General features: G+C 38.4%; 1 protein-coding gene across 1 annotated transcript in view; it reads right to left on the bottom strand.

Annotated features, from left to right (window-relative positions):
• Positions 1-12,865, bottom strand: part of MYO9A (myosin IXA) — a 136,634-nt gene that overhangs the window by 73,885 nt on the left and 49,884 nt on the right. The window contains 5 exon segments of the mRNA XM_042476657.1: positions 148-269; positions 839-973; positions 5,943-6,059; positions 8,195-8,284; positions 11,976-12,102. Of these exon segments, the coding sequence (XP_042332591.1) occupies positions 148-269; positions 839-973; positions 5,943-6,059; positions 8,195-8,284; positions 11,976-12,102 (591 nt within the window).

Raw genomic sequence — 12,865 nt, 5'->3', positions numbered from 1 at the left:
GAAGCAGTTCTTTTAGAGATTACCTACAGCCGTCTTGTAAGAATGCCACTAGCCATTCATGCTGGGAGATTCTGGGAGTTGTAGCCCAGAGAATTAACTTTCCAAAATCTGCTCAGTACCTGAAGAGAGGGAAGGCAGCATACTCACTTGCTTTCTTCGTCCAGCAGATGGAGCAATCCTGTTGGTTTTTTACTGATGAGGTTTATACAACCAGAGTTGTCTATGTAGTCTATGTTATGCCAGCTAATGCCTTCAAGTCTGTACTCTTCCTGGGACAGGGATACAAGTTACAGTGAGATAAAAATTATGCAACATTTTTGCAACATTAATGCAAACTACTATCCCTTGTAGATGTGCTTGTTTTTCCTACATACAATAATGGTGCCTCTGGACATGTTCTCATTTTTAACAGCGAAGTACTAATGAGCATATGTAAACTGTATTTCCTTTCCGTAGGAAATGTTTTCTCAACAGTATAAACTGTTATCTCACTTCTTGTGGCAACTCCTATTTATGGTCCTATAGACATTGCATGAGACCTAAGGTGAGATGACAGACAATCCTTTTATTCAGAGGGAGAGTTAAGGCCCTAGGCTACAGGCAGATTATTCACAGCACCTGGAAGATGACCACCCATGTACGCAATGTTCTTGAATGCATTCCTAGTAAGAAACCAACATTTTCCTCCCTGCAGAACAACCTTATCTTCAACAAAAAGGAAGCAATAAATCTGAAACACTATAATCTGGGGAGGATGTAACATCGAGAAGTTACTTTCTGGTGAAATTTATATCAATTATCATTAAAAATATAGTAAACTATAATTTTATAGACTTACTTGCTCCAATTTAAAGATGTGTTGGTTAAAATAGTGCTGTAAACGTTCATTTGCAAAATTAATGCAGAATTGTTCGAAGCTATTGCTTTCATAATCTTCAAACCCAAAAATATCAAGTACTCCAATGGATAAAGTCTGGAACATACAAAGAAGTACAGCTATTGCACTTAATATCTGAAGTTGCTAGACTGTGAAAGAATGTTAGTGTTGAAGCACACACCATGGCTGCATTCTGCAAGTACCTGTCTGTGACCACCTGTCACAAAAATCAAGAATTCCCTCTCAGGATCAATCAATCACTAATAATAATAATAATAATAATAATAATAATAAGTCCTCATTTCACCCAAATGAATGCGTACAACTCTGGAACATGGCTAGTTAAAAGAAAAATATAGAGTGATTTTAAGAGGGATGGGTAGAACATGAATGCTTGAAAAGGAGAGCTGACTCAATAGAAGAAAAAAGTCCTGGATAGAAGTACTCTGTGCCGACATAAGTAAGTTGGAAAACTATAACAGTTCCTTTGAAGAGGTTTTACAAAACTAAGGTTTGCATTTATTATTGCCTCCAGGTTACAATTACATCTGTTATATGCCTGCAGGTTTTGGACAACCTTACAGCAAAGTCTTTTAAAGTATATGTGGGGTGTTTTGACTTGATTTTACAACATGCTACCCTTTCCCATAGGATGAACTATAGACAGTACTGTTAATATCAAATTGAAAGGTTCAGCTGGGTACACTGCTTCAAGTATCAGATCAAGGACTCCAAAAATGATCTAAACTGTATTGTTACAAGCTGTTTACCTCACCTGTCGGGAGGGGAGGAATGTAGTATTAAGGACATCAGTAATTATGTATTAAGGACATCACTAATAACCAGCACATCCTTCTTTCAATCTCCACTTCTAGTGCACTGCATCTTACCCTAAATCTAAGAGTAATCATAGCAACATTTCTAGCAAACTGTTAATACTGAATATATAAGGGTCTTATAAATAACTGCAATAAAATGGGGGAAAAATGCCGCCGCATTAAAACACATCAGATTTTCCTCCTAAAGCAACATACTTCTCTTTCTACTGTGATGGCTGAATGCTTCTAGAATGTAGCACAGATAATAATAATATTTCTAGATTTTAAAATTGGCCTCTTAGCTATTTCTAGGTGATTTAATAGAAGTGGGATTTTGAAGCCAAGTAGAGTTCTTCAGATTTATTTACTGCGTAATTGATTTAGGGACTACATGTTCTTGTTGTGTGCCTTCAAGTCATTCCTGACTTATGGCGACCCTAAGGTGAACCTATCCTGGGGTTTTCTTAGCAAGATATGTTCAGAGGAGGTTTGCCCTTGCCTTCCCATAAGGCTGAGAGAGTGTGACTTGCCCAAAGTCACCCAGTGACTTTCATGAAAGAGCTGGGAATCGAATCCTGGTCTCCAGTGTCAGAGTCCAACACTCAAACCACTATATCACTCTGGCTCTCAGGCACTACATACTTTTAGTGAATGTTTAATTTATTTATTTACTCGCTTTTACACTTTAATAGAATCATAGAGTTGGAAAAGGCCACAAGGACCATCCAGTCCAACCCTCTGTCATGCAGGAGATCTAAATCAAAGCATCCCCGACAGATGGCCATCCAGCCTCTGCTTAAAGACCTCCAAAGAAGGAGATTCCACAACATTCTGAGGGAGTGCAGTCAACTGTCAAATTCCTCTTATTGTCAGGAAGCTCTTTCTAATGTTGAGCTGGAATCTCTTTTCTTATAGCTTATTTATTTATTTACAGTATTTATACCCCACCCTTCAGCCCTAAAAGCTCTCAGAGAGGCTTACAATTATTATTATTTTTAATTAGACAGTTCCTTGCCCTCAAGCTTACAATCTAAAAGTTTGCATCCATTATTCCGTGTCCTAGTCTCTGGAGCAGCAGAAAACAAGCTTGCTTCATCCTCAATGTGACACCCCTTCAAATACTTCCAACAGGGCTATCATGTCACCTCTTAGCCACCACTTTTCCAAGCTACACATACTCAGCTTATGAGTCTTTCCTCATAAGGCATGGTTTCCAGACCTTTCTCCATTTTGGTGACCCTCCTTTAGACACGCTCCAGCTTATCAGCATCCTTTTTGAATTGTGGTGCCCACAACTAGACACAGTATTCCAGGTGGGGCCTGACCAAAGCACAACAGAGTGGCACTATTACTTCCCTTCATCTAGACACTATACTTCTACTGATGCAGCCTAAAACAGCATTTGCCTTTTTAGCTGCCGCATCACACTGTTGATTCATGTTCAACTTGTTGGAGCTTCTGGTCTTTCCACCTAAGCCCTCCCTCTAATACTCTTTTTCTGTTTATGACATCTCTATCCGACTGGTCTAGAAAGCCTGCATTCTTGATTTCATTTTTGATTCTTCTGTCGTGTATCTCCCAGATCCAGGCCACAGCCAAGGCCTGTAGATTCTTTCTCTACATTATTGCTAAAATCCATCCATTGCTTTCGGCCTCTACTGCCAAGACTCTGGTCCACGCTCTGGTCATCTAACGACTAGATTATTGTAACCTCTTCTGGCAGGGCTTCCTCTCTCTCACCTCCATCCTTTAATTTCTGTCCAGCATTCAGCTGCATGCATTATTACATTATTATTATTATTATTATTATTATTATTATTATTATTATTATGCTTTATTTATACAGCACTGTCGATTTGCACAGCACTGTACATACAAACAATAAAATAGATAAGAATAAACCTGCCCTGCCCACCGCTCTAACCATATCTCTCCTTTATTATCATCTCTTCACTGGCTCCCCTTCCCCTTCCATATTCAGTATAAGCTCCTGTTGCTGACTTTCAAAGCCCTGCATGGGCTGGCTCCTCCTTATTTATCAAACCTTCTTTCTCCTCACCTTCCTACTCGTACCCTCCGTTCTCGTAGTCAAGGTCTGCTGTCTCAGCCCAGGATTTTCTCTGCCCCATCCCAGATTATTCCCTTGTCACTTGCTGCCCCTCACTCCTGGAACCTCCTTCCCCTACGAGCCCAAGTCATCACTTCTTTAACTAGTTTCAAAACTGAGTTGAAGCCCATCATGTTCAGAGAAGTGTTCCCAGGCATTGCATGACTATTATTTGCTATTTGACATTTTTAATTAGTTGCCTGTTTTATTGAACCCTTTCCTGTATTGTGATGTATTATTTATCTATATTATGCCATTATTTCTTAGATTGTATGCCATGGGCAGGTTTACTCTTTACTCTTATCTATTTTATTGTTTGTATGTAAAGCACTGTGAAAATCTACAGCGCTATATAAATAAAGCATAATAATAATAATAATAATAATAATAATAATAATAATAATAAGACTCCTTGATCCCTTTCACGTGTAGTCCTGTTAAGCCAGGTGTTCCCCTGTTTGCATGCACTTGTTTGCATGCACACAGTCACAGCTACAGTTACATTTTCAAATACTAATAAATATAGCTGGACCAGACTTCGATTCTAGTCAAGGCTTACTCAGAACAAAATGTATTTGTTCATGCATATTCTCTTTTAAAATCACCTTTTCCTTTACCTACAATGACAAATTTTAAATCATGTTACAGGAATGGGCTATACTATTTTATGGTTTTCTTTAGTAGGATACTTGAAACCAATAAGTCAAAAACACTTTCACAGCTATTTTGTCAAATACTCAACCACTGAAATATATATCTATAAAAATCCACTACTGGGTACAAAAGAAATGACATGAATTTATCAATATGAGAATACAACACATTTTAAATTTTGCACAAATGAATTTAATGTACCAGATGTAGCTATAATCTCAGAAAGCCATAAAGCATGCTGTTTGCTTCGCACCAAAGATATGCATTTGCAGATTAAAGCTTTTAAGAAGAGAAAAGCTTGGGGGGGGGGGGGGGGCAGGGGAGAGTGTTGGATGTTTTGCAATGGCATAAAAGGCTATATCACAAGAAAACCAAACCAGAGCACAGCATATAGAATTAACTCTTACAAACAGCAGGTTCTGTGGCAGATAACGTCACCAGTTCTCTACACGTGAGTATCATACCAAGTGTAAAACAATGGCCCACACTGAGCCTGAACAATTGGGATTTATTTGCAATCTGCTAAGTGCTGATCATTATAGTTATCTGCTTGGGGTGCATTAAGCCCATAACCCTAACTCAATTTGTGCCATAAGAAAGGATATGCATTAAACATTCAGCAGTAAAAGAACACTGAGTTTACAGTCTTTTGACATCTGAGAGCAATTACCATACTGTAATCTTCCAAGTGAAATTGGGGGAAACAGCAGAATTAATCCCTAAATCAGGAATAAATCACAATAATTCAAAATGTGCTAAGAATCACTGAGGCACAGATCTAACTGACATTACTCAAAACCTTTGCTCCCTTAAACAACGATACTGGACCAGACTGAATGATACCTTTCATTAGAATGAAATTTCTTAAAGTAAGGGAGCAAACATCACTCCATACTGTTCCACCGTTGTGTATAATGTTAAAGCTGTTTGTGTGTAGTATCTAATGTACACAAGCCTTGAATTTATCTAGAAGACTAGCTATATGATCAAGGTCCATGCAGATGTATGCTCAAGTAAAAAAAAACAGGACTGTGATAGAGTACATGGAATCTCACTCCCCAACACCTGGATCTAGGTACTATCCAATCTGGCCCACTGTGCTCACTGTCTATATAAGATTCCTATAAATGCATCTGGAATTGGTTTTATCTAGTTTGCAAATCTGGAGGCCTTTGCCCATGATGTGCCACAACTGAAAGATTATTTAAAATCTCCTATGACACTTTGGCAGAAAGTGGTAAGTGTGACTTTTCCTCCCCGCAAAACAAACATCTTAAGGAACCAATAAAACCTATAACTACTTAGAAGTGACCTGCCTGTTGAAAAGACAAAAGTGTTTTAAAATCAGGTATATGTCTCTTTTTGACATCATTAGCAACCATAAATACAAAATGGCTGATGTTTTTAACACTCTCACAGCTATACATATGACAGAAAGAGGTCATCTTAACAGAGACATGCAAACTCCTACTCAGGCAAGGGTTACCTTGGTGCTCTCCTCTAGGTCCTTGGTATTCAAAAGTGCGTGGTTAATTCTAAAAACTATCCAGTCAAACAATGCACTGTACAAAGATTTAGCCATGGAATTCCGGACTGTAACAGCCTAAAATAACAAAGGAAATCATTAAAAATAAATCCAGACATTTGTAACAATTCATTTGTTGTTTTTAAATGTGTATACTTTATATTTCCAGCTACTTGCACTATTTTTTAAGTAAAATTTATACATGTATGTCCTAATCTCCCACCAAAGTGTGCTAGGCAGCAAGACAGAGTACTTCCAGAAAGAGAAAATATGGTTGTTACATTTTCTTCTCATTCCTGTTTGTTTCTTCAGATCTGTCCTTCTACCTTTCCTATACTGATATCATTCCTTACATATACCAATGTAATGACCAAAACAAAATGAATGCAAGTCAACTTCATGCTGATAGATTATACGTTAAAAATCACTTTGGTATGTTTCTATTATTTCTTCATTGATCCTTGTTTTATTAACATTGCCCCTTGCAAGGCCATCTGCTTGTGCATGCAAAAGGGACACCCTCTATGTGAGAGGACAGAGTCTGTACTTCATATTCTGCTGATTCAGTTCTCCTCCTCAAGGCTCATTTCAAAGGACAGCATTGTTATCAAAATGCCCTTTTCATCAACAGCATCCTCCAAACAGAGGTTCACCATCTCTGGCAGAGGCCCAGAAACTATTTTGCAAATATTCTTACATGATCCCCTTTATATATATATTTAAGGATTTCTTTCATATAGTTGCAAGTACTTTGACACCACTTTATTACTATGGCTGCATCCTATGGAACCCTGGGATTTGTAATTTCACAGATCTTGACTGCCTACCCCAGTTTCCACAAAATGTAGCAATGGCAGCTAAAGTGGCATAAAAGTGCTATAATTTGTAGCATGAAAGAGACAAAAGTGCTACAGAAAACCAAGATTTATTTTAATGTAATGTTCTCCTTTCAGAGACATTGTGAATGAAACATCTAACTACAGGAAGAAAAAGACAGGAAATGCTTTACAAATTCTAAAGCTAAAGTATATGAAGTTGCAATCTTTCAATATGGCTATTTCTCACTATATTAGGAAGTCAACATTAGGTCAATCTTCCCTTGAAGGCTTCTGTAAGATATTTTAAAAAGAAGGTGATTTAGGTCCAAAACACACTGCAGAAATAATTCAATTTGAGACCGCTTTAACTGCCCTGGCCCAGTGCTAGGGAATCCTGGGAATTGTAGTTTAATGTGGCACCAGAGCCCACAGAAAAGGCTAAATGTCTCACAAAACTATAGTTCCCAGAATTCGCTAGCATTGTGCCAGGGCAGTTAAAGTGGTCTCAAACTAGATTATTTCTGCAGTGTGTTTTGGACCTAAGAGAAGCATTCCTCTAACTAACGAAGATTTGTTTTCAAGGCTTACATAATGAAGAGCCGCAGTTCTTATATAAACTGATGAAATAGTCACACATCATCAGTATACACAATATTTTCCACCACTGTAAACTTGGAAGAATAAGCAATAGCCACAAGCAGAGAAGTCAAAAACATTACTTTCTTGTCTGCTTCTAGTTTCATTGTGATTGAAGGTTTTCCAGATTGCTTCCAGTTCATACCGACAGAGAGTCGATAATCCATTTGGCACCCTTTACCAAACTGTTTAGTTACAGATCATATACAAAAAGTGTGTAAATCACATTATGATGTGAAACTGTATGCTATAACAAATGTCATTGCAATATACAGTAATCCTCGCTGTTCTGACCAATGTTCAGGTCAGAAGTTACACTGTTGAAATGGCACCATCAATGCACAAGAAGGTCAGCTAGGAAGGAAAAATCTTTAAAAACAAAAACCTATGCGAAGTAAAATACCCTCAAACAGTCAATAAGCATACTCAACATGTATGGACTACTGGTAAGCTGCTGAGAGGTAGACAAGGAAAACCAGAAAGAAGAGGGAACATAATGGAATATCCTGGAGAAGAACATGTAGCAAACAGAGAGAAACAATGGGAGAATTCCATCATGAAATTCAGTTGTAAAGCTAAAATAACCTTTAGTTTGGTATTATCTAGTAGATTTAAATGCTCATGGGCAATGTTAAGCATTATTATTCCCCTCCCCCCCGCAAACACATACCCAATTTTCCAAGAATTTTAATACTGCAGACATTTTACCCTAGCCCCCCACCTACAATTTCACAAATGTAAGAGGCCTTCTGCACTTACCTCTGCCAGCTTGTATGGTAAGACAAGCTTCTCCCCAACTGTCACAGTCTTTCTTGTAACCAGTGCTTCAAACAACATTTCTTCTTTCACCTGACAACAAAGATATCCCCCTCCATTAGTCAGAATTCATGAAACACAGAAAAAGATAGGTGTTAGGGGAAAACAAGACTATATGTTTCAATTAATTTAATTTAATGTTATATTACAACAGATGTAGGCCCATGATAGTTTTCCGAGTACCAACTTTGGCTGGAACACCAGTTGTGCCCCTTCTTAGAAATGGAGGACCTAAAGATGGATTATATGAAGGAAGTAATCCCGTAATTAACCTGGATCCAAACTATGTAAGGCTTTAAAAGTAATAACCAATAGTTTGTACCTTTGCCTGGAAACTCTGGCAGTCAGTGGAGTAATTTTGATACTGGTGTAATGTGATCATTTTTGGATGTCGCAGTAATCAATATGGCTGCCATGTTTTGAACGAACTGAAGTTTCTTAACTTGGTACAGAGGTAGCCCAACATACAGCATACTGCAAAGGTCCAGTCTTGACATGTGCACATATACTACCATATTTAGACCCTCTAGCTCTAGGAACGAGTGCAGCTGGTGTAACAGCCAAAGCATAGGCACTCCTGGCTGTTGCATCTATCTGAGTTGTCAACTAGAGTGACAGATCCAGAAGCATTCCAAGGCTGAAAACACAGAATGTCAGGGGGAGTGTATCCCTGTTTCAGGACTAGTTCACACACCACCAAACTCAGATTAGGAACCTTGACAGTGAGCACCTCAGACTTGTCTGGATTCAGCTTCCTAATCTATTTCCTAATCCAGCCCATTTCTCTAAGCTTTTGTTCAAAGATGATGCACTATCCTTAGCTGAGGCTGTTTTTTAAGGCATGGAGAAATAAATTTGGGGGCCATCAGCAAATTGATATTGGGGGATGGGGTGGGTTTGGGGATTTATTTATTTTTATTGTAATTTTAACTGTATGTTGTGTTATTTTATACTGTTGTAATCCGCTTTGATTCTTTGAGAAAAAGCGGAATATAAATTATTATTATTATTATTATTATTATTATTATTATTATTATTATTGTTATTATTATTATTACTACTCCCCCCATGTCTCCAGATAATCTCTCTCAGCAGTTTCATGTAGATGTTGAATGGTATTGGGGATAGAATGGCACCTTGTGATATGCCATATAGCAGCTACTTTTTAAAGAGCAGCTATAATCAAGCACTACCATTTGGAATGTACCTGAGAGGACTGGAACCACCAAAGCACAGTACCTTCAATTCCCAAATCCCTCAGGTGTTCTAGAAAGATACCATGGTTGATGGTAGGGAATGCTGCTGAGAGATCCAAAAGCACCAGCAAAGACACATTCCTCCTGAGAACGCTCAGGCGAAGATTATTCATGAAAGCAACCATAACACTTACATTCACCTTGTATGAGGCCACTTTGGCACCCACATAATTGATACTCCACACACAGAGAAACAAAGCAGCTGATGTAGATTCAGAGCAAACAGGGAAATTACATCTTCATATAACATAGGATTCCTCTGTAGATAAGCAATGGCAAGCCACCAAGAGTCCTTGAGAGGGCAGAATTATTAGACCACAGATTTACTATGAAATAGGACTACCTTCCTTAACTGTCCTCTAAATGGGCTTCAGTCCTAACACCCCAATCATGATAATTATGAAATTAGTAGTCTAAAACACATCTGGGGGGCATCAGCTTGGCGAAGGATGAAATAAATCAATATTTTCAATGAAATCAGGTTGCTTGTCTCAAGTGAATCTACAGAATCTGCATTTATTGGTATCAAAGTCAGCTTTATAAAATCAACCAAGATGCTGTGCAGACAAATCAAAAATAAAATAAGACTAATCAGACATAATAAAAATGCCAAAAGCAACATTAAAGGCAACGAGGCTAGGGATCAGTCACAGCTACAAAGTGAATACACTGCACAATTTGGGAACAGTGCAAGAGAAAGCTTGCCTACAAGTGCTACTTTGCAAGTGGGGTGTTGCGGTGTGGTTTGTGTTAAACAGCCCTCTTAAGAATTAAGCAGATGGTTCCTCAGAGAAACATACCTGAGCTTTCAGAGTTAAAATCAACACCTTGAATTCAGCCCAGAAAAAAAAATAAGAGCTCACAGCAGATCTTTTAATACAGGGATGATGTTATCATAATACTGTGCACTTATCAGTAGCCTAGCTGCTACATTTTGCAACAGCAGAGACGAAACCAGAGTAGGCGTGCTTTCTACAGAAGTTTTCAGATAATTATAAAGTAGCTCCTATGCAAAGCTATGCCTAGTGATTAATTCCAAGGATGCAAGGAAAAATGAGAGTGAAACAGAAGACGACAAAAATAAACTGAAATTGAAATAAAGGCAATGCCACAAAGCAGTCAAAGAAATGACTCATAGCACAGAGGTAGTCCTGTGACTGCAAAGCCATTGAAGATTGAGTCTCCCTTATCTGAAATGCTTGGGATCAGAAGTATTTTGGATTTTTTCTGATTTTGGAATATCTGCATAGATATATAATGAGATATATTAGAGATGGCACCCAAGTCTAAATATGAAATTCATGGGGGGGGGGGGGGGAAAGAAAGGCAGGAAAAAAAACGGCTTCAAGCTACCATTTCTGAAGCTGGATTGAGTCCTGCCAAACACACTGCTAGCCCTGAAGCCAGCCCCAATGCAGATGAACCATCCACACTGGGCAGATAGAACGTGGCTTTGAGCTGTAGCGATTGCTCCGTTAAAGTTTTTCATTTCCATTCTATGCCTGTGCATGATCGCAAGGACAGGAACAATGCTACAAAGCCTGGAGAAGAGAAGGTTGGGAGGTGATATGATAGCTCTGTTAAAATATTTGAAGGGATGTCATATTGAGGAGGGAGCAAGCTTGTTTTCTGCTGCTCCAGAGAACAGGACCTGGAACAATGGATGAAAGCTACAGGAAAAGAGATTCCACTTCAACATTAGGAGGAACCTCCTGACAGTAAGAGCTGTTCGACAGTGGAACACACTCCCTCGGAGAGTGGTGGAGTCTCCCTCCTTGGAGGTCTTTAAGCAGAGGCTGGATGGCCATCTGTTAGGGATGCTTTGATTGAGAGTTCCTGCATGGCAGAATGGGGTTGGGCTGGATGGCCCTTGTGGTCTCTTCCAACTCTATGATTCTATGAAGTCCCCTGGTTTCACTGATGCCTCTGCTGTGAACTCCTTGGGTGTCATTAGGCAAGCTAGTGACTCCTACCCTCTGTCCTCCACATCCGCAACATACAGAACAATAGTGACTTACAAATTAGGTTGCAAGCATAAAGCTCTTGGAACAACCAAAAGTGTTACACAAATGCTACATGTTGTTATTGTTAGTATACAGCCACTAGAAGATGGAAAAGTTTCTTTCCAAGACTGACATATTTTACTTAAGCATTGTTATATAGCAACATGAGGGAATGGATCACTATGCTTGTTAAATTTCAAAATTTGTGTTAAAATAATTGACTGAATTCAGTAACATATTCTGGATTTAAAAGCAAAGATTCCAGTGTTTCCACCATGTTCATAAGTCTTAACACTGCTGTTTGTATTCTTATAACAAAACCACTGCATATGTAGTCAAGAAACCAACAGACTACTGAAACAAATTGTTTCACCATCATTAACTACATCTCTAAAATACTTTGCTCTTTCCATAAAAAGATGGAAAAAAGCAAAACACCAAACCAGTTATATTCAAGTGGCTTACCTCTAGTAGCTCCGAGACAACAGGTAGGATTTCTGGGTTACAGATATCAATGGAATCATCTCGGTAGGTTTTCTTTTTGTAACAGATATTACCCAAGTGTAGTATAGCCGACAAGAGGGAAAAAATCCTAGAGACATTTAAAAAACACATTTCTTACTGGGAGGCTTTTCAAACTCAAAATACAACAATAAAAGATCACACCAATGTTTTATTACAGACATAGTTCAGCATTTGACACCCCAGCTTGAAAAACGTGTTTACTGCATCACATTCAAATTATATATCAGCAAGAGAAATATGTGTATTTAAGACCTGTTACAGACTGCCAAAATAAAGCTGCTTGGGGTCTCTTTGGAGGTATGCTGTTTAAATGATGCATGCGTCCTAAGAATCCGGAAGCTGCACCAAAGCTGCCCTCCAGTGCTTAGGAATGGAGTATGGCTTTGGCGCAACCTCCGGACTCTTAGGACCCAATGAATCATTTAAATAGCATACCTCCAAAGAGACCCAAAGCATCTTTATTTTGGCAGTCTGTAACAGGCCAAAGATTCCATAATAATAATTCAGTGTTTTCTCTGGTCTTGTTTCCTGTTACTTAAGGTACAAAGTTTGCTATTTATGAAAGTCTATATCATAATATGAAAAAGTAATACAATGGGTCCTTGTTATCTGCTGAGGTTTGGTTCCAGGACACACACACACACACACACACCAGATAACAAAATCCGTGGATGTTCAAGTCTCATTAAATATAATGGCATAGCAAAATGATGTCCCATATATAAAATTGAAAATCAAGGTTTGCTATTTGGAATTTATACTTTTAATATTTTCAAGCTGTGGATGTCTGAATCCATGGGGAAAAAATCCATGGATAAGGAAGGTCAACT

This window comes from Sceloporus undulatus, chromosome 6, assembly GCF_019175285.1.
Source record: "Sceloporus undulatus isolate JIND9_A2432 ecotype Alabama chromosome 6, SceUnd_v1.1, whole genome shotgun sequence".
NCBI lineage: Eukaryota > Metazoa > Chordata > Lepidosauria > Squamata > Phrynosomatidae > Sceloporus > Sceloporus undulatus.
This window is presented reverse-complemented; position numbering and strand designations above follow the sequence as displayed.